The sequence below is a fragment of the Dipodomys spectabilis genome, unplaced genomic scaffold, assembly GCF_019054845.1.
Source record: "Dipodomys spectabilis isolate Male_0828 unplaced genomic scaffold, ASM1905484v1 ptg000264l, whole genome shotgun sequence".
Taxonomy (NCBI): Eukaryota; Metazoa; Chordata; class Mammalia; order Rodentia; family Heteromyidae; genus Dipodomys; species Dipodomys spectabilis.
This window is the reverse complement of record NW_024870941.1, coordinates 9,939,132-9,960,616: the sequence shown is the minus strand read 5'-3', so window position 1 is coordinate 9,960,616 and position 21,485 is coordinate 9,939,132. Positions and strand designations below refer to the sequence as shown.

Below are 21,485 nucleotides of genomic sequence, written 5' to 3'. Positions count from 1 at the left end.
CAGGGCTGCCTGCCCGCCTCTCCTCTGTAGCCTTTTGAAGCTGAGCCGGGTGGCGGCTCATGCCTTCAGGCACAGACACAGGTGGACAAAAGAAGTTTACAGCGGAAAGGGCCTGTGACTACCTTGTCCTCACACCCCAAGCCGGTGCGGCCTCCACCACCAAGCCTCCTGGTCTCCGGTACGCAGCGCCCACCCCCGACCGTTATTAGTCGGTCTGCGAACCTCCAACTCTCCGCTCTTCCCCTCTCCACTGTCCCCCTGCTGCCATCCCTGCCCCGACTCCTACTGCTCTGTTGGCACCGCCTGACCCCGGGTTTTTCCCTCTCAGGACTCAGTCTCCTCCGGACTTTTTCCCCACTGCCATTCATGCTCTTCCCCCAAGCTGCCACTGCCCAGTCACTTCCTGACAGCTCGCCATGTGGGGCTCGGCCCTACCCCCTCTAGTAGCACGAGAGCCCCCTTTCGGTGGCGTGCCCCACCCCCACCTCCGGGGGTGCGGGCCCAGCACCACGGGGTGGTGATGTGGGGCGGTTATGGCAGCCTCTCAAACCGTGGCAGGGTCTGTGGGGCGGTGAGGCCGGCCTGCGGATGCCCCGCCCCCTCCAGCAGGCCTAGCCACGGGCCAGCCGGGCTCCACGGGTATTACAATCCTAGCTACTCAGGAGGCTGAGATCTGATCACAGTTCACAGCCAGCCTGGGCAGGAAAGTCCGTGAGACTGATCTCCAGTGAACCACCAGAAAACTGGAAGTGGCACTGTGGCTCAAGAGGTAGAGTGCTAGCCTTGAGCTGAAGAGCGCAGAGACAGTGCCCAGGCCCAGAGTTCAAGCCCCATGACCAACAATAAGAAAAGAATATACTCTTGGGCTGGGAACGTGGCTTATGGTAGAATGCTTGGGTAGCACTCGTGGACGTGGAGCCTTGGGTGCAATTCCTCTACCACGTGAACAACAGCAGAAGCCAGCACAGTGACTCAAGTAGTACAGCACCAGCCTTGAGCACAGCGGGGCTCATGGACAGCACCCAGGCCCTGAGTCCAAAAAGAAAAGTATACTCTTTACCTGACTTATGTAACTGTAACCTCTCTCTATGTTGCTTTTACAGCAATAATGAATGCATTTTAAAGAGCGATGTATGCTTTGCCTAGTTTTCTCATCTCAACCACAGTACAATGTTGCAGACTCCTGCCCACAGGAGGGGCATCCCAGGTATCTGGCAGATGCGGGTCTGTTCTATTTGACAGTCAAATGCTAAACAACTGATACCACCCGGTGTGCCACTGGTAGAGCATGCCCTTTTTTTTGTTGTTGGTCGTTGGGCTTGAATTTTGGGCCTGGGCGCTGTCCCTCAGCTCTTCAGCTCAAGGCGAGCGCTCTACCGCTTGAGCCACAGCGCCACTTCTGGTTTTCTAGTAGTTTATTGGAGTAAGAGTCTCACCAACTTTCCTGCCTGGGCTGGCTTTGAACCAAGATCCTCAGAACTCAGCCTCCTGAGTAGCTAGGATTACAGGCGTGAGCCACCGGCGCCTGGCTTTTTCTAGTTTTTTTTTTTGGGGGAGGGGGGTCCAGTTGTGGGGCCTGAACTCTGGGCCTGGGCGCTGTCCCTCAGCTCTTCAGCTCCAGGCTAGCGCTCTACCAGTTGAGCCACAGCGCCACTTCCAGCTTTTTTCTTTTTGCTTATGTGGTGCTGAGGAATCGAACCCAAGGCCTGAGGCATGCAAGGCAAGCACTCTACCACTGAGCCACCTTCCCAGCCCCCTCTTGTAGTTTCTTGAGTGCCTCTGTACTCAGCTTCTTTCACTGACGTGGAGCTGGGGGGTTTTGGGTCTGGTTGGCCCGGGGCTGCAATCTTCCTGATCTCAGCCACTGCACCTAGTTTCCAGTTTGTGACAATCACAGAGAAAAGTCCCGCTATGCACCACATGCAGGTCTTGGTGTGCCTGCAGCCTTCTTCACCCCAGGCCCCAGGGTGGCGGTGCTGGGACCTGGCAGGGGTGTGCTGTGTTTTATGAGAGTCAGCCAGACATACAGCGCACGTGCCTTTCTCCATCAGCAGCATGTGAATGACCGATGGGTTCCTGCGTCCATCCTCATCAGCACTGTTTGGTGTGGCTGTTTTTGTGTTTGTTTTTATTCTTGGCCAGTTGGGAGGGTGAAGGGTGGCTAGTTTTTTCCTTGGTGATTTTGTCTGCCCATCCTCAGAGCTTTATTTCTGGTGCCTCTTCTGACGGTAGACGGGCTGTGGTAGGAGACGGGTCGGGGGAGGCAGTCGGCGAGCTGTGGGTTAGCTTGGGGCTATGAGAGCAGGGCCCGTTCCCAGCAGGCCGGGACCCTCTGCCCCGCGTGGGCCACGGTGTGTGGCCTTGGCTTATCTTTCTCTCCTCACAGCTGGGACTTGTATCTTGCAGCGGTCATCCTCTTGGGACCTTTCCCTTCCTCTTGTGTGTGAGATTTCCGGTTTGGGACTGCAGCCCTAAGCTCTGCTCACATGCCTCATGCTTCTCCTCCGCGTCTCTGCCACTGGGAACTCCCTGCCATCTGGAAACTTCTGCCCTGCCTGCCCGCGTGCCTACCCACCTCTCAGCAGGCAGGTTCTGACATGCACAGCATAGGTCAGCCTGAGGAGGCGTCCTCAGCCATGGCTCCAAGCTGCTGGTCCTGGAGAGTTCCTGACAGTGGCTGTCTTTGGTGACCCTGCATGCTGGGGGCAGTGGGGGGTGGTGGTGGGTGGCACTAGGTCTGTCCCTAATAGTACCAGGCTGTCCCAGCCTCCCTCCGCCCAAGGCCTCTTGGAGGCCTTGGATGACGAGTCTCCTTCCTCAGGAAGTTCCTGCTCTTCTGCCGGCTCCCCAACCAGGGCAGGGAGCAGGAGGCGCCGTGGGATGGCTGCTTCCTGTCCTGCAGGCTAGCCCCTCTCTCGGGAGCCTGGGGCTCTCTTTAGCAGGTTGGGGGTCCCTGGCCCTGGGAGGCATCCTGTGGACCGGGCAGAAGGAAAAGGGCTATTGGCTGACGGGACACCCTCCTGACTGCCTGGACCTCGGCCGGGCCACCCCGTCATCCGCCAGCAGGTCACAGCGTCCCCCATAATAAGGAGCTACAGTGTGTTGCTGGGTGAGCTCCTAGGCTGACCTTCCCTCTCCTGCTGTCCCTTATCACGGCACCCCGCGTGGGCTGGACTGCGTGGGAGCTGAGCCCCATCTCTCCAGCTGGTATTCTCACGCTGTGCCCGGCCCCATGGCAAGACCAGAAGTGACAGATAATCGACAGCAGCCTTGGTGCTGGCAGCTCACAGCAGCCCACTCGGCCCCTTCCACCCCAGGTCGAGGGCCCCGGCCACTCGAGTCTGCTGGGGGCCATGGTGGAACAGTTTCGTGCTCTTACCGGGGGGACTGGAATGCAGGGGTGCACAGAGCTGTCCCCCAAGCATCCAGGAAGGTCATGCTTGGACCAAGCCCAGCCCTTTCCTGAAGAGGCAGGAATCCCAGACTATTAAGGGACTTGCAGGGGCTGGGAAGGTGGCTCAGTGGTAGAGCGCTTGCCTTGCATGCATGAGGCCCTGGGTTCGATTCCCCAGCACCACATAAGCAAAAAGGAAAAAAGCCGGAAGTGGTGCTATGGCTCAAGTGGTAGAGCGCTAGCCTTGAGCTGAAGAGCTGAGGGACAATGCCCAGGCCCAGAGTTCAGGCCCATGACCGGACCCCCCCCCCAAAAAAAAAAAAAAGGGACTTGCATGCCGGGGAGGGGCCAGGAGACCCCACGGCAGAAGTTCTGGAGTGGAGCTTCAGGTGCCAGCTGGAGTGGTCCCCAGGACCTGGAAGCAGTGTGGGAAGGACTGGAGAGCTCTGGGCCTTGATGCTGGGCCCGGCCAGCAGCCACCCCACAGCAATCAGGAAAACCGGGGCTCCACTGAGGCAGTGTTAGAGGAGTACAGCAAGGCCCAGGACTGGGGGCTGGCACTGGGCCTGGTGGGGGCCTGGTGCTGGGCCCCAAGGGCTGAGCAGCAGCTTCTGGGGCCCTGACTCATGCCACTCAGCTGCAGAGAGCTCAACTGTACACCGTAGGAGGAAGGCTGGGACGCCAGGGACAGAGCAGGAGGCAGGAGGGACAGAGGCTGGGAAGACAGAGGTCAGGGACAGCTCCAGAGCCTGTGGAGATGCTCTCATGTGCACACAGGACCTGGGTGCTGCTGCTTAAGCCAGGTGTGCACAGGACCCTGGGCTCTGGGGCTGCCTCGCACACCTCTGCCAGAGCTCAGCGGGGGTCTCAGCCTTCAAGGCCCTCTTCCCCTGAGGCCCTGGGACCAGACTGGTGCCCCTGTGCCCTCCCCTGGCTCTCCATGACAGGCAGTAAGGGGTCTGACTGAGGTGATGACCCTTCACCAGATGCCTTCCCATGCCCAAAGTGCAGCCAGACCGTTGCCGGTCATTTCTGGAAGTGAACTTCCTTTCTGGATGGCTGAGCTGTGGAGGCAGCAATGCCCAGAATTCTTGCTAAGGGAGCCAGACAAAGCTGCCATTTTAGATGCATTTATTTATTTATTTTTATGCTGGTCGTGGGGCCTGATCTCTGGGCCTGGGTGCTTTCCCTCGGCTCTTCACCTCAAGGCTAGCGCTCTACCACTTGAGCCACAGCACCACTTCCGGCTTTTTTTCTTTTTCCTTATGTGGTGCTGAGGAATCAAATCCAGGACCTCATGCATACAAGGCAAGCGCTCTACCACTGAGCCACCTTCCTAGCCCTGATTTATTTTCCCACTCCATTCATTCATTCAGTGCTGAGGACAGAACTCTGGGTCTTGCTTACATCAAGAGCCAAACCTAGGCTGGGAAGTTGGCTCAGTGGTACAGTGCTCGCCTAGCATGCATGAAGCCCTGGATTTGATTCCTTAGTACCATATAAACAGAAAAAGCTAGAAGTGGCACTGTGGCTTAAGTGGTAGAGTGCTAGCCTTGAGCAAAAGAAGCTCAGGGACAGCGCCCAGGCCCTGAGTTCAAGCTCCAGGACTGACAAAGAAAGAAAGAAAAAAGAGCAAGACCTTGTCTCACATCTTACCCCTCCAAAGGATTCCTCCTCTCTTGTGGTGCTGGGGTTTGAACTTAGTAGGCAGGTCTCTACTAATGGAGCCCTTCTTCAGCTCTCCTCCCCCCTCCAAATTCCATTCTTGAGGGCCCTAAATTTTATCATCAGTTAAGGACTAGGGTTCTGAGTCCTAGGGTTCTGAGTTCTAAAAGCTGAGTTGTTAGAGCCCAATCTGGGTCCCAGGGGCCGCATCTGACCGCTGGGTACTGTCCAGGCAAGGCCGCTCTCCTCCCCGGTGGGGGCTCCTTGAACTCGGAGCCAGGTCTTACCCTCTCAGAGCTGCGTCCCAGGGGCCACTGCTCCTAGCTGCTCCTCCCGCCCACGGCCCCTCATACCTTCCAGCCTCCTCCCTGACATCCTGGTCAGGGAGGAGCTACTGATTCCTGGGCCCAGAATGAGAAGTTCTACCTCAGCCCAGGGCCTCCCTCCCCCTACTTTCTCCCTCCCTCCCTTCCTCCCTCCCCCTGCTCCCTCCTTCAGTCCCAGCTACTGCAGCCTGCTGGGCTTCGCTCCTAAGTCCCTCCCCTCAAAGGCCTGTGTCCAACACCTGGACAGGACAGGGCGTGGCTTGTGTGGCAGCTGGAGGAACAGCTCTGCAGGGCTCTAGTGCTGGGGTGCTGTAGCCCCTGGGAGCTGTAGGTCCTGGGGCGCAGGTGCCTGAGCGGGGACCTGAGGCCCACAGGCCCTTGTCCTACTGCTCGTGAACAGAGAAGAGAGGACGCACGAGGAAGCCAAAGGGGGAAACTGAGGAGGGAGACAGCCAAGGAGGCAGCGCTGGACTGTGAGACACCGCCAAGTTTATTCTCCAGAGCCGATCACGGGGAGGGGAGGCGTGGACAGGGGGTCCCCGGTGGAGGGGTGGCAGGGCCCTTAGGCTCCCACTGTCCAAAGGCTGGCAAGGAGGGGGAGCAGGAGGGCTGTGCCCATACTTTTTGGGAAGCCTGGTGCCCCACTGCCCCGGGAACTGCCAGGCCCATTTTCCCAAGGGCCACCTGCACGGCCACCCTGGGGGCTGCCTGCCCCGCTGCGGGGCCTCTGCCAGGGCGGGGCGTTGCACAGCGTGGACTGGCAGCAGGTCTGGTTCATCTGGGTCCCCTCCACCGTCTTGGTGAGGGGTCGGCAGGAGTCCGTGCACCACATGGAGTAGGTGGTCAGGAAACCCGAGTCTGGGGGTGGAGAGCAGGTGTGGGGGTCAGGAGCGTGGGTGGCAGGTATGCCCGGCCTGGTGTGCGGCACCCATGCCGGGCTGCGTGTGCTCACTCACCGGTTCTGCCGTGGGAGACCATGGTGGTACAGAAGGTCTGGCCGCTGGAGCAGCGCTTCGTCTCCTGACAGCGCTCCCTGTCCTTCAGCAGCAAGCAAGTGTAGCACTCCAGGGGCGCTGCCGGCGGCAGCGGAGCCAGCTCAGCCCCAGGACCCCCACACCCATCAGCCTCTCCCCACGCCTCTCCTCCATGGGCCTTTGGGAGGACAGAATATGACGGGGCATGGGGCACCAAGCAGGCGAACCTTTGAGCTCTTCTGCTCCTGAATTAACTCATGGCAACACTATCCATGGTGCGGGTGCCGGCCCTGGGCCTGGTGCGTCCCGTGGGGCCTGGAACAGGGCTGAGGAGCCCGTAGGTGGGGGCCAGCAGTAGCTGGTGGAGGCTGAAGATGGGGCAGACCTGGGCCCCTGTTTGACCCTGGGGGCGGGGGATGGGCCAAGAAAGGAGGAAGACGGGGGGGGGGGGGGGGGGGCCGGGTTGAGGGTACCTCTGTCCTTGCTGCTGAAGATCATGTTGGTCTCGTCTTCCTCCTCTTCCTCATCGTCGTCATCGTAGCTGTAACCTTCCGACTTCACGTCCTCCTCGTCCTCCTGTGCCAGCCTGTGCCCTGTAAACTCGGCTGCCGTGTACAGAGGACATGCTCGGGGCCCGGTGCCAGGGCTTCATGGGTCTGCGCCACCCTTCTTGCCCCTCCAGAGCACTGCCACGCTGTGGCAGCCCAACCTCAGGCCCGGGGAGGAGGGAGCTCCTGGGCCCACAGTGTTGGGGTCCCAGGGCTGACCCGGCCACCTTCCTCTCGGCTTGGGCACGCCAGCTCTTCCCCTCCTTCCCCCAAAGCCCCTGCCCGGTCCCCCGGCTGGGGGGTCCTTGGAGGTCCGCATGAGCCCCTGCCCGGTCCCCCGGCTGGGGGGTCCTTGGAGGCCCGTGAGGGCCAGGGTGCCCCTCCCCCGACACCCCAGAGTGGCCCGTGTCCCCGAACCTGGCTGCTGGCACAGCAGGAGGGTCAGAAGGACAGTCCCGAGCACCTCCATCCTGCTGGGCGCTGTCCTGCCCTCTGCGAGTCTGCCTTTAGGGCTCTGGGTCTGCGGTAGGTGGATGAAGGGCGTCCGAGGCTTTCCGTGGCCCCTGCCACAGCCTCAAACAAAGGGCCTCGACACCAGACCCCAGCTGTAGGCGCCAGACCAGGCGGACCATTTCCCTCCAGGACCTCCTGGGGCCAGAGGGGAAGGGGAAATGGCTGTATCAGCCTCGTGACTTCCTGTCCCCCTGTGCCTGGGCCGGGGAGGGGTAGAAGGTGGATGCCACCCGCCTTAGCAGCCACCTGGTCCTGCCTTGGTCCGGGGCTTCCAGGCCTTGGCCCGGCAGTGGCAGTGCTTGCCTGAGCCTGGCCCTGGGCGGAGTCAGCCCCACCCTGGGGGCCCAGCGGGGAGCAGAGGGGCCTGAGGCTGCAGCCCCTTTATCTGCAACCCATTTCTCGTGAGCGTGTATGGGGCGTGGGGCTGTCCAGGAGCGTCCAGCTGCCCCTCGGGCTGTCCTGGCTCCCTCTGCCTTGGCCCCTGCCGTCCACTCTGCCTCCGATGCTATTCTTGCCTGCGCTCACGTGGCTTCTCCCCCACCCCACCCATCCCCACTCCCGAGTCCTCTCCCCACGCAGGCCTTCCTGGCCCTCCCCCTTGTCCTCTGGCCGTTTGTCCCCCTCCCACATCATCTCCTGTGTCCTGGGAGGGGAGCCTTCTGGGACGGGCTCCAGCTTCTGCCTGGCGGAAGGCTGGGAAAGCCATCAGCCCAGCGTCTGGCTGCCCGTTCATTGAGAGCTGGGCCCCCAGCCCCCTCCTGGAGGACACTGACGCCCAAGCCCTTGGGGAGGGAGCCCCTCCCCCACAGGCAGAGTGGGGAGTGGGGTGCTGGATCGGAGCCCCGGGTCAGCGTGAGGTCCGCAGCAGCGGGGCCTGCAAGTTGCCTGGCCTCGGCTCCCTCCTGGGGTGAGGACTTACGGAGGGTCAAGGCAGCCCCTGGCCTCTGGGACAATACTTCTTGGAGACCTCAGTCACACAGTGCACTGTGTCCCCCGAGGTCCTCTTCAGCAGTCTTTCTGCAAGGCCTCCGGGTACCTGCCTGCCGCCTCTCCCAGTCCTGGAAGCCAAGGTCGCGTCCCCAGCTATGGTCCCCTCCTGCCAGCCCCGCCTTCTCAGGCCCGGAGCCCACTTCATGGCTCCAGCTGCTTCCTGTAGGGCCCTTGACCAGGACAGCAGGGTCTGGGCCCAGAGCAGCGCTGTGGAACTGGGGACAGGGAGCAGCCTCTGCCTTGGACAAGTGAGACTTGGTCTGGCAGCTCCTCAGCTCTAGGGGGCAGTGTCACGATGCACCTGGCATCACCGGCCACACCCGCGGCCTGACGGAGGTGCTGGCTCAGGACTCAGAGCACGCGCTACCTTCCACACTCAGACACACCGTTCCCTCCGCCCCGCAGGAAAAGCTTCAGGGTCTGGCCTGGCACGCGTGCAGAAGTGGACGTGTGTCCAGACCAGGGCTGATGGCCACGCGCAGGCCCAGGCCTCAATTCTGATGGCCTCGCACACAGGGAGGGGAGTCCCCTTCACCCCACGGCACCGCCGCTTACGCAGCTGGGGGCCCACACCCGCCGCCAGTGCCCTGGTGTCCTCCCAGGGGAGGGGCACGCCTCCCTGAGTCCCCAGGTTTGCCGGCTCCTTTGCAGCCGGAGCTTCCCCCTGGGTCTCTCTGGACGGCCGGGTGCCCCCTCATCACTGTGGGAGCCCCCTGTGCCCTGGGCCTGGCCTGCCTGACCCCCAGCTCTGGGGCTGTCCCGGGGCCACGGCTGGTCCTCGGGCCTCCCTCGTGGGGGCCGATGTGGTGTCGTGGTGCCCTTTCTGGGTGCAGAGCTCCTTTCTGGTTGTATCTGCCTGGCTACTCACACACCCTCCGGCTGGGCAGCAGGTGGCTGGGCGGGGAGGGTCAGGGGATGAGGCAGTGCTGGCACCAGGCCGAGCAGGGGCTGTGGACCCTGTGGGGTGTCCTGCTGGGCTCCCAGACCCTGCTCTGTCCTGACCCCCGTGGTGGCCTCAGGGGACACGTGGTGTGGATCCTGACATTCTAAGGCTCCAGGGCAATGGCTCCGGGGGGCGGCTGGGGCGCAAGCGCAGGGCGGCATTTGGAGAAGGGGTCTGGTCTGCTCCGTGAGAGTGGGCCTCGGGGCAGCTGGGAGAGACGGCCGGCCTGGCTCCCAGCTCCCCGCGCGGGCGCCCTCCTCTCCTTGCGGCTCGCCTCTCATTCCGGCAGGGAAAGCGCCTTCTCTCCAGCAGGGTCCAGAGCCTCCCCTGGGCGGGCTGGGGAAGGCTCCCTGGGCATGAGGAGTGGTCTTTCCCAGGCCAAGCACCTTTTCTAAGAACCTATACTCAGAAAGAGGCAGAGAGAGAGGAGGGGAGGCCAGGGCTGAGCCCTACAGTCCTGTGCACCCCAGGACTTGCCAGGGTCATGAACTCCCTCACTCTGGCCACCCTCCTAGCTCTTGGTGGCTTTTCCTGCTCTTCTCAGACCTCCTGATCCCATGCTGCCCACACCAGGCAGAGAGGCTGCAGGCCCAGGCCCTCCCTCCGCGGGACCTGCCTCCAGGGCCCAGACCCCTGCGTCTCCTCTCGGCAGATGCTCAGCTCTGCTTCTCCCAGGCCCATCCTTTGGGGATCCAGGGGCTGGAGGCTGGGCTTCACCGCTCTGCACAGTCCTGTGGGCTCTGCTGTCCCCCTCAGAACGCAAGGTAAGGGCTGCATTCCTGGTGGAGAGATGGGGAGGAAGGAAGGGATGGGGGTGTATGGAGGTGACCGGGGTGTGGGGCCCTGAGGTCAGGCGGGATCAGTGAGCCCGGAGGCTGGGTGAGGTCATGGTGGCGGGAAGCCCAGGCTTCTAGTCTCTATGGGCCCCCAGCAGTGCTTGGGCATCCCGAGGGGCTGGATCTGCCAGGAGCGGGAGGTGCCCCACTCTTCAGGGCCCTGGGGTCCCCCAAGGCTGAGAACTGAGCAGGTGCATGCTCAGTGGAGCTTCTGGGAGCTGCTGTGTGGCTGGACCCTTGAGACCAGGGAGGAGCTCTGGACCTTAGCTGGAGCCCCCCCCCCCCCCCCAGTGCTCAGTGCCCAGTGCCCAGTGCCATAGGAGGGTCTCCACTGGAAGGGATGGGTGATGGGGGGCAGGGCTCTGTGTTCACAGTTGGGGTCGCTTCTCAATAACACCTAATGTCAGATTGGCTCCTTTTGTGCCAGATGGCACACGGCCTTGGTCTCTGGCGAGGCTGACAAGGCCTCTAAGCTCTGAGGAGGTGCAGACCCAGGCACCCGCCGTGCCCTGGGAGGCCAGTGGCTCCGCCCAGACCCCTGCAGCCCTGCTGGAGGACACCACCCGGCTCCCCGCTGCCCACAGCTGTGCTGGCTCTAAAGGTCCGGAGGGATCAGGGCGGAGGGAAGGCAGGGAGTGACATCGGGGAAACTCACATTCGGTGATTTCCAAGTTTACCAGCATCGCTCCAGACACTCAGGAGGTCTCTAGCTCTCCTCACTCATCTCCACCTTGGCCCAGAGCCCCTGAGCCTGTACCTCCAATTAACCATCAAGAAGCTGGAAGTGGAGCTGTGACTCAAATGGTAAAGCACTAGCCTCGAGCAAAAGAGCTCACAGTCTGTGCCCAGGTGGAGTTCAAGCCCAAGGACCCTCACACAGACACACACACAGCCACAGACACACACACACAGACACATACACCCAGACACCCAGACACACATACACCCAGACACAGACACCCAGACACACACAGACACACACACAACCACAGACACACACACACAAACACATACACCCAGACACCCAGACACACATACACCCAGACACACACACCCAGACACACACACAGCCACAGACACACACACAAACACAGACACCCAGACACACATACACCCGGACACAGACACCCAGACACACACACAACCACAGACACACACACACAAACACATACACCCAGACACACACACCCAGACACACACACAGCCACAGCCACATATACCCAGACACACAGACTCCCAGACACACACAGACACATACACACAAACACATACACCCAGACACCCAGACACACATACACTCAGGCACACATACACCCAGGCACAGACACCCACACACACACAGACACACACAGCCACAGACACACACACACAAACACATACACCCAGACACCCAGACACACATACACCCAGACACACACACCCAGACACACACAGCCACAGACACACACACACAAACACATACACCCAGACAGACACCCAGACACACATACACCCAGACACAGACACCCAGACACACACACAACCACAGACACACGCACACAAACACATACACCCAGACAGACACACATACACCCAGACACACACACCCAGACACACACACAGCCACAGACACACACACACAGCCACATATACCCAGACACACAGACACCCAGACACAGACACCCAGACACACACAGACACATACACACAAACACATACACCCAGACACCCAGACACACATACACCCAGACACCCAGACACAGACACCCAGACACACACACAGGCACAGCCACACACAGACAGACAGACATACACCCAGACACATACACCCAGATAGACACCCAGACACACATACACCCAGACACAGACACCCAGACACAGACACACCCAGACACACACACAGCCACACACACAGACATACACCCAGACACATATACCCAGATAGACACCCAGACACACATACACTCAGACACAGACACCCAGACACACACAGTCACACATACACATACACACACACAGACACACAGACACATACACCCAGACACAGACACATAGGCACACACAGACACACACATAGACACAGACACACAGTCACACACACACAGTCATACACACACAGACACACACTCAGACACAGACACACAGTCACACACACACACACAGAAACACACACAGATACACATAGACATACACACAGACAGACACACATAAACACATATACACAGACACACACACATAGAACACATACAGACACAGACACACATATACATAGAATAGACACACACAGACACAAACACAGATACACATAAACACAGACACACAGACAGATACACACAACCCACGTGGTTTCCTAGCTTTGGTAACTGCAGAGACCTGGAGGCACCGACCCAGGGTGCTGAGGCGGGGCTGTGGTTTGGCCCTTTGTGTGGGCAGTGGGGGGGGGCATGACCTCCAAGAGGTGGGGCCTATGGCAGGTGTCCGGGTCCTGCCCTGGGGGGGTTGAGCTGTCCAGGGAGTGACGCAGGTCTCCTCAGGACAGGGATGGGCTAGTTTCCAGGAAAGTGGATTGTTAGAAAGCAAGTTTAAGTGGGGCCTGGGTGGCTCACACCTGCAATCCTAGCTACTCAGGAGGCTGAGATCTGAGATCTTTGCGGCTCAAAGCCAGCCCAGGTAGGAGAGTTGATGAGAATCTTTTATCCAATTAACCACCCAAGAGCAAGAAGTAGACGTGTGGTTCCAAAGTGCCCAGTCTTAAACAAAAAAAGCTCAGGGATATTGTCCAGGCCCTTAGTTCAAGCCCCAGTACCAGTACAGACAGACAGACAGACAGTGATCTCAGTCTTCCTGGGTCACTGCCTCCTGTCTCAGGGCGGTGGCTGCTCTCGGCTGAATCCTCTCTCCCTTCTCCACCAGGTGAGGGCGGCCAGCCGGCCCACAATGTCTGAGCGAACTGTTCGCATAGCACCGGGGTGCCGAGGGCCAGCAGTGTGGGCGCTGGCAGCGAGCACCCCTGCATCTGCCTTCTGGACTTGGAATACCACTGCCCTGGAAGGGAACGAGGCCCGTGGAGACACTCGGACGCTGGGGCAGGAATCGTACAAGCTGGCAGCTTCAGAGTTAACGCAGTGCCACAGAGAGGGTCTGCATGCCGTGTCCATCCACACGACCATCTTCTCAGCAAGGGGAGGGCAGGCTGGGCCCCGTGGGGACACACAGGAAGAGGACCCTGCACCTCACGTGGGACTGACTGGAAAGGGGCAGGAGGGAACTTGGGGGTAGGGTCTGGGTGACCCTTGGTTTGACAGTCAGAAATGGAATGGGCATGGATCCGTGCATTTCACGGGAGGCAGCGTTTACCTCGAAATAGCCGAACAGCTGAACAGCTCTGTGTGTGTGTGTGTGTGTGTGTATGAAGTCTATCAATAATATGGGATGGGCTAATGGAGCAGGGGATGGGAAGATAATGTAAATCAAATATGGCAAGTGCTAATTGGACGTGAGGGTGTTTGTTGAGTAATTGTCCTGTCTACGTTCTAAGCAAGCCTGGCCCCGCTCAGCCTCCATGATCAGACAAGGTTAGGCGTGTTCAGGGTGGTAAGGCCGTAGACGCACTGTACGATTCTCATTGTTGCAGTGTGTTTCGTTTCAAGGACACACAGGGCACGATGAGCCAGAGATGGGGTGTCAGCTTATTGTGGCTGCAAGAAGAAAACCACCACCCTTGGCAGTTTCAACATCATGATTCTGGAGCCCGAGGGTTTGTGTCCTGTCCACCTCCCCCCCAACCCCCCAGGGCGGGTCCTGGAGCTTGAACTAAGGGCCTGGATGCTGTCGGTGAGCTTTTGTGCTGAAGGCTAGCACTCTACCACTCGAAGCATAGCTCCACTTCCAGCTTTACAGTGGTCATGAGTCTCATGGACATCGCTGCCTGGGCTGGCTTCGAACCACAATCCTCACATCATCTCTGAGTAGCTGGGTTACAGATGGGAGCCACCGGCCCCTGGCTGCGAGGGGTTTTTGTTGTTAGTAGGTATTTGATGGGGCTCAGCGTTTTAAGCTGAGGTGTCATTGGGGCCACGTTCCTCAGAGGGGATGGAGGGGGGGGGGAGGGAGCCCTTCTGGCCTTGGCTCCAGGTGTTCCATGGCTTCTGTGGTGTATGGCCACGCGAGCTCTTCTGCTCCCTTTCTGGCTCCCGTCAGGCTCTCGAGGCTCCCTCACAGCTCCTGGCACGCCCATCTTTGTGCAGCTTCCTGGGCGCAGTCTGGGGTAGTGTGCGGGGATTCTGACAACGTCAGCGCAAGCACAGCAAGGAAGTCCGCGTTGCCAGCGGCCCCTCAGCCCTCCGCCTGCCGAACCCGCTGCTTCCGTCTAGCCTTGGAGTTTCCAGAGGCCTGGCAACCGGCGGTTCCTGACCCCTGACCCTGTTTCTGACACAAATACGCCTCTGGGAGGCAGCTCTGGGGGTGTCCAGTTCCAGTCATGGGCCAGACTCTGAGCAGAAAACAGAGTCTTGGCCATGAGCAGGTCCTGTCCTTGACTCCGGGGTGCTTGTTGGTGTGTCCCTAGAAACAGGCAATGTTTGAGCCAGCTTGGGCTGGGGGAGGATGGGAGCCGGCTTCCCGCCAGGGCTCAGGCAGAGGGGTCTGGGCCAGGCCTGAGCATCCCTTTCCCTCAGCTCAGTCATTAGAGCCAGGCCTTTCTCCTGCTAATCAGGAGCGTGATTGTTATTCTTGTTTGCAAAAATCCTGATAGGGCGAACCCAGCCCACGTGCGGCAGGAAGGCCCAGTAGCCTGGAAACCGGGCTGGGAATCTGGTCTCCCTGGCAACCCAGCCCAGCTTGGGGAGAGCGGGTCTCAGATTGGCCGTCCCAAGGGGCCGGCCCTCCCCTCCTCAGACCTCGTTCTTTGGACATCCGACCCCTCCGGTACCTTACCCCACTCCAGGCCACCCTCCAGCCATGCTCTGCCCACCGGCACTACCTTCTGCTGTATAGCAGATCACCACTGAATGTAAGGGCTTCACATGACAACGTTCTTTTCCCTCCGTGTCTGTGGCTGGAATCCAGGGGTCTTGTGGGAGGGGAGGGGCTTGGGCCCTTGCTTTCCTCTCAGGCTGGGACGCTCAGGCTGAGGCTCTGCTGGGGCTCCGCTGGGGCGGGGGGAGGAGGGGGAGGACGAAGCCTCAAGCTCACTCACTGGCTATACCAGCCCTGGGGCTGGAACTCAGGGCCTGGGCCTTGTCCCTGAGCGTTGTCCACTCAAGGCTGGCACGCCATCACTTGAGCCACAGGTCCACTTCCAGCTTTTTGGTGGTTAATTGGAGACAAGAGTCTCATGGACTTTCCTGTCCAGGGTGGCTTTGAACCATGATCTTCAGCAGTTTGGATTGCCGGCGTGAGCCACCAGTGACTAGCTCTTTGTTTTCTCTCCTCATACTGGGGGTTTGAACTCAGGGAGTAGCTGGACACCTCTTAGCTTTTCATTTAAAGCTACTGCTCTACCACTTGAGCCACAGCTCCTCATCTGGCTTTTTACTAGTTAATTGGAGACAAGAGTCTCATGGCTTTGAATTGCAATCCTCAAGTCTCCTGAGTAGCTAGGATTACAGGTGTGAGCCACCAGCACCTGGCATTACTCTCCATTTTACATATAAGATGGCTATGCCTGCAGGTTTGGATCGCAAGAAGGAAGGCCCAGCCCAGGCTGGACCGGGGACTTGCCAGACACCGGCGCCCTGTGGGCGGGGAGGGGCCGGGCTGCCGTGGTTCTGGGGTCCTCAGTCATGTGCTTGCGGAGTCCTGGCAGCCGGGGGAGGAGAATGAGGCCTGGGTTACCTGCTTCCCTGGCACCCAGCGAGGCTCTGCGGGCTGTGTGCAGGCCAGGCCGGTGATGCCAGCCCATAGCTGGGGCACCGTGAGCCGACTGGATGGCGGGAGGCACAGGGGTGTAGGGAGCTCTGACGTGCCCAGGGTCAGAACCCTGCTTAATGGTTAAGGGTCTGAGCAAGGCCAAGGTGAGCAATGATACCAGCCACCTGCCTGCAGAGACCTGAGGGGCTGAGAGCTGGCCTTCCCGTGTGCCAGGGCCACTGGAGGAAGTGTGCACACGCGAGGCCACTGGAGGAAGTGTGCACACGCGAGGCCACTGGAGGAAGTGTGCACACGCGAGGCCACTGGAGGAAGTGTGCACACGCGAGGCCAGTGGAGGAAGTGTGCACACGCGAGGCCACTGGAGGAAGTGTGAACACGCGAGGGCACGGGAGGAAGTGTGCACACGCGAGGACACTGGAGGAAGTGTGCACACGCGAGGGCACTGGAGGAAGTGTGCACACGCGAGGGCACTGGAGGAAGTGTGCACACGCGAGGGCACGGGAGGAAGTGTGCACACGCGAGGGCACTGGAGGAAGTGTGAACACGCGAGGGCACGGGAGGAAGTGTGCACACGCGAGGGCACTGGAGGAAGTGTGCACACGCGAGGGCACTGGAGGAAGTGTGCACACGCGAGGGCAGTGGAGGAAGTGTGAACACGCGAGGGCACTGGAGGAAGCGTGCACACGCGAGGCCACTGGAGGAAGCGTGCACACGCGAGGGCACTGGAGGAAGTGTGCACACGCGAGGGCACTGGAGGAAGTGTGCACACGCGAGGCCACTGGAGGAAGCGTGCACACGCGAGGCCACTGGAGGAAGTGTGCACACGCGAGGGCACTGGAGGAAGTGTGCACACGCGAGGGCACTGGAGGAAGTGTGCACACGCGAGGCCACTGGAGGAAGCGTGCACACGCGAGGCCACTGGAGGAAGTGTGCACACGCGAGGGCACTGGAGGAAGTGTGAACACGCGAGGGCACTGGAGGAAGCGTGCACACGCGAGGCCACTGGAGGAAGCGTGCACACGCGAGGCCACTGGAGGAAGTGTGCACACGCGAGGCCACTGGAGGAAGTGTGAACACGCGAGGGCACGGGAGGAAGTGTGCACACGCGAGGCCACTGGAGGAAGTGTGCACACGCGAGGGCACTGGAGGAAGTGTGAACACGCGAGGCCACTGGAGGAAGCGTGCACACGCGAGGGCACTGGAGGAAGTGTGCACACGCGAGGGCACGGGAGGAAGTGTGCACACGCGAGGACACTGGAGGAAGTGTGCACACGCGAGGGCACTGGAGGAAGTGTGCACACGCGAGGGCACTGGAGGAAGCGTGCACACGCGAGGGCACTGGAGGAAGCGTGCACACGCGAGGCCACTGGAGGAAGCGTGCACACGCGAGGCCACTGGAGGAAGTGTGCACACGCGAGGCCACTGGAGGAAGTGTGAACACGCGAGGGCACGGGAGGAAGTGTGCACACGCGAGGGCACTGGAGGAAGTGTACACACGCGAGGGCACTGGAGGAAGTGTGCACACGCGAGGGCACTGGAGGAAGTGTGAACACGCGAGGGCACTGGAGGAAGCGTGCACACGCGAGGGCAGTGGAGGAAGTGTGCACACGCGAGGGCACGGGAGGAAGTGTGCACACGCGAGGCCACTGGAGGAAGTGTGCACACGCGAGGGCACTGGAGGAAGTGTGCACACGCGAGGCCACTGGAGGAAGTGTGCACACGCGAGGGCACTGGAGGAAGTGTGCACACGCGAGGCCACTGGAGGAAGTGGGCACACGCGAGGACACTGGAGGAAGTGTGAACACGCGAGGGCACGGGAGGAAGTGTGCACACGCGAGGCCACTGGAGGAAGTGTGCACACGCGAGGGCACTGGAGGAAGCGTGCACACGCGAGGGCACTGGAGGAAGTGTGCACACGCGAGGGCACTGGAGGAAGTGTGCACACGCGAGGGCAGTGGAGGAAGTGTGCACACGCGAGGGCACTGGAGGAAGTGTGCACACGCGAGGCCACTGGAGGAAGTGTGCACACGCGAGGGCACGAGAGGAAGTGTGCACACGCGAGGCCACTGGAGGAAGTGTGCACACGCGAGGCCACTGGAGGAAGTGTGCACACGCGAGGCCACTGGAGGAAGTGTGCACACGCGAGGCCACTGGAGGAAGTGTGCACACGCGAGGCCACTGGAGGAAGTGTGCACACGCGAGGGCACTGGAGGAAGTGTGCACACGCGAGGGCACTGGAGGAAGTGTGCACACGCGAGGGCACTGGAGGAAGCGTGCACACGCGAGGGCAGTGGAGGAAGTGTGCACACGCGAGGGCACTGGAGGAAGTGTGAACACGCGAGGGCACTGGAGGAAGTGGGCACACGCGAGGACACTGGAGGAAGTGTGAACACGCGAGGGCACTGGAGGAAGTGTGCACACGCGAGGGCACTGGAGGAAGTGTACACACGCGAGGCCACTGGAGGAAGTGTGAACACGCGAGGGCACTGGAGGAAGTGGGCACACGCGAGGACACTGGAGGAAGTGTGCACACGCGAGGGCACTGGAGGAAGTGTGCACACGCGAGGGCACTGGAGGAAGTGTGCACACGCGAGGGCACGGGAGGAAGTGTGCACACGCGAGGCCACTGGAGGAAGTGTGCACACGCGAGGGCACTGGAGGAAGTGTGCACACGCGAGGGCACTGGAGGAAGCGTGCACACGCGAGGGCAGTGGAGGAACTGGGCACACGCGAGGGCACTGGAGGAAGCGTGCACACGCGAGGGCACTGGAGGAAGTGTGCACACGCGAGGGCACTGGAGGAAGTGTGAACACGCGAGGGCACTGGAGGAAGTGTGCACACGCGAGGGCACTGGAGGAAGTGTGCACACGCGAGGGCACTGGAGGAAGTGTGAACACGCGAGGGCACTGGAGGAAGCGTGCACACGCGAGGGCAGTGGAGGAAGTGTGCACACGCGAGGGCACGGGAGGAAGTGTGCACACGCGAGGGCACTGGAGGAAGTGTGCACACGCGAGGCCACTGGAGGAAGTGTGAACACGCGAGGGCACTGGAGGAAGTGTGCACACGCGAGGGCACTGGAGGAAGTGTGAACACGCGAGGGCACGGGAGGAAGTGTGCACACGCGAGGGCACTGGAGGAAGCGTGCACAGGCGAGGGCACTGGAGGAAGTGTGCACACGCGAGGCCACTGGAGGAAGTGTGCACACGCGAGGCCACTGGAGGAAGTGTGCACACGCGAGGGCACTGGAGGAAGTGTGCACACGCGAGGCCACTGGAGGAAGTGTGCACACGCGAGGCCACTGGAGGAAGTGTGCACACGCGAGGGCACTGGAGGAAGTGTGCACACGCGAGGGCAGTGGAGGAAGTGTGCACACGCGAGGGCAGTGGAGGAAGTGTGCACACGCGAGGCCACTGGAGGAAGTGTGCACACGCGAGGGCACTGGAGGAAGTGTGCACACGCGAGGGCACTGGAGGAAGTGTGCACACGCGAGGCCACTGGAGGAAGTGTGCACACGCGAGGCCACTGGAGGAAGTGTGCACACGCGAGGGCACGGGAGGAAGTGTGCACACGCGAGGCCACTGGAGGAAGTGTGCACACGCGAGGGCACTGGAGGAAGTGTGCACACGCGAGGGCAGTGGAGGAAGTGTGCACACGCGAGGGCACTGGAGGAAGTGTGCACACGCGAGGCCACTGGAGGAAGTGTGCACACGCGAGGGCACTGGAGGAAGTGTGCACACGCGAGGGCACGGGAGGAAGTGTGCACACGCGAGGCCACTGGAGGAAGTGTGCACACGCGAGGGCACGGGAGGAAGTGTGCACACGCGAGGGCAGTGGAGGAAGTGGGCACACGCGAGGGCACTGGAGGAAGTGTGCACACGCGAGGGCACTGGAGGAAGTGTGCACACGCGAGGGCACTGGAGGAAGTGTGCACACGCGAGGGCAGTGGAGGAAGTGTGCACACGCGAGGGCACTGGAGGAAGTGTGCACACGCGAGGGCACTGGAGGAAGTGTGCACACGCGAGGGCACTGGAGGAAGTGTGCACACGCGAGGGCACTGGAGGAAGTGTGCACACGCGAGGCCACTGGAGGAAGTGTGCACACGCGAGGGCACGGGAGGAAGTGTGCACACGCGAGGGCACTGGAGGAAGTGTGCACACGCGAGGGCACTGGAGGAAGTGTGCACACGCGAGGCCACTGGAGGAAGTGTGCACACGCGAGGGCACTGGAGGAAGTGTGCACACGCGAGGCCACTGGAGGAAGTGTGCACACGCGAGGGCAGTGGAGGAAGTGTGCACACGCGAGGGCACTGGAGGAAGTGTGCACACGCGAGGGCACTGGAGGAAGCGTGCACAGGCGAGGGTACTGGAGGAAGTGTGCACAGGCGAGGCCACTGGAGGAAGCGTGCACACGCGAGGGCAGTGGAGGAAGTGTGAACACGCGAGGCCACTGGAGGAAGCGTGCACACGCGAGGACACTGGAGGAAGTGTGCACACGCGAGGGCACTGGAGGAAGTGTGCACACGCGAGGCCACTGGAGGAAGTGTGCACACGCGAGGGCACTGGAGGAAGTGTGCACACGCGAGGCCACTGGAGGAAGTGTGCACACGCGAGGGCACTGGAGGAAGTGTGCACACGCGAGGCCACTGGAGGAAGTGTGCACACGCGAGGGCACTGGAGGAAGTGTGCACACGCGAGGCCACTGGAGGAAGTGTGCACACGCGAGGGCAGTGGAGGAAGTGTGCACACGCGAGGGCAGTGGAGGAAGTGTGCACACGCGAGGGCACTGGAGGAAGTGTGCACACGCGAGGGCACTGGAGGAAGCGTGCACAGGCGAGGGTACTGGAGGAAGTGTGCCCAGGCGAGGGCACTGGAGGAAGCGTGCACACGCGAGGCCACTGGAGGAAGTGTGCACACGCGAGGGCACTGGAGGAAGTGTGCACAGGCGAGGCCACTGGAGGAAGCGTGCACACGCGAGGGCACTGGAGGAAGTGTGCACACGCGAGGCCACTGGAGGAAGTGTGCACACGCGAGGGCACTGGAGGAAGTGTGCACACGCGAGGGCACTGGAGGAAGTGTGCACACGCGAGGGCACTGGAGGAAGTGTGCACACGCGAGGGCACTGGAGGAAGTGTGCACACGCGAGGCCACTGGAGGAAGTGTGCACACGCGAGGGCACGGGAGGAAGTGTGCACACGCGAGGGCACTGGAGGAAGTGTGCACACGCGAGGGCACTGGAGGAAGTGTGCACACGCGAGGCCACTGGAGGAAGTGTGCACACGCGAGGGCACTGGAGGAAGTGTGCACACGCGAGGGCACTGGAGGAAGTGTGCACACGCGAGGCCACTGGAGGAAGTGTGCACACGCGAGGGCACTGGAGGAAGTGTGCACACGCGAGGGCAGTGGAGGAAGTGTGCACACGCGAGGGCACTGGAGGAAGTGTGCACACG

General features: G+C 61.1%; 2 protein-coding genes across 2 annotated transcripts; one reads left to right on the top strand and one right to left on the bottom strand.

Moving 5' to 3' along the window:
* On the top strand, positions 1 to 10,667 carry LOC122125335 (splicing factor 3B subunit 4-like). Its single transcript, XM_042699944.1, has 3 exons — positions 1 to 178; positions 9,898 to 10,117; positions 10,617 to 10,667. The coding sequence occupies exons 1-3, from the start codon at positions 60 to 62 to the stop codon at positions 10,647 to 10,649; spliced, it is 372 nt and encodes a 123-aa protein (XP_042555878.1). The 5' UTR covers positions 1 to 59; the 3' UTR covers positions 10,650 to 10,667.
* Positions 5,857 to 8,460, bottom strand: Gpihbp1 (glycosylphosphatidylinositol anchored high density lipoprotein binding protein 1). The gene is made up of 5 exons (XM_042699943.1): positions 8,340 to 8,460; positions 7,325 to 7,555; positions 6,833 to 6,964; positions 6,342 to 6,458; positions 5,857 to 6,243 (listed from the first exon to the last, which is right to left on the bottom strand). The coding sequence occupies exons 2-5, from the start codon at positions 7,374 to 7,376 to the stop codon at positions 5,948 to 5,950; spliced, it is 597 nt and encodes a 198-aa protein (XP_042555877.1). The 5' UTR covers positions 7,377 to 7,555; positions 8,340 to 8,460; the 3' UTR covers positions 5,857 to 5,947.
* Positions 10,668 to 21,485: the final 10,818 nt, after the last annotated feature.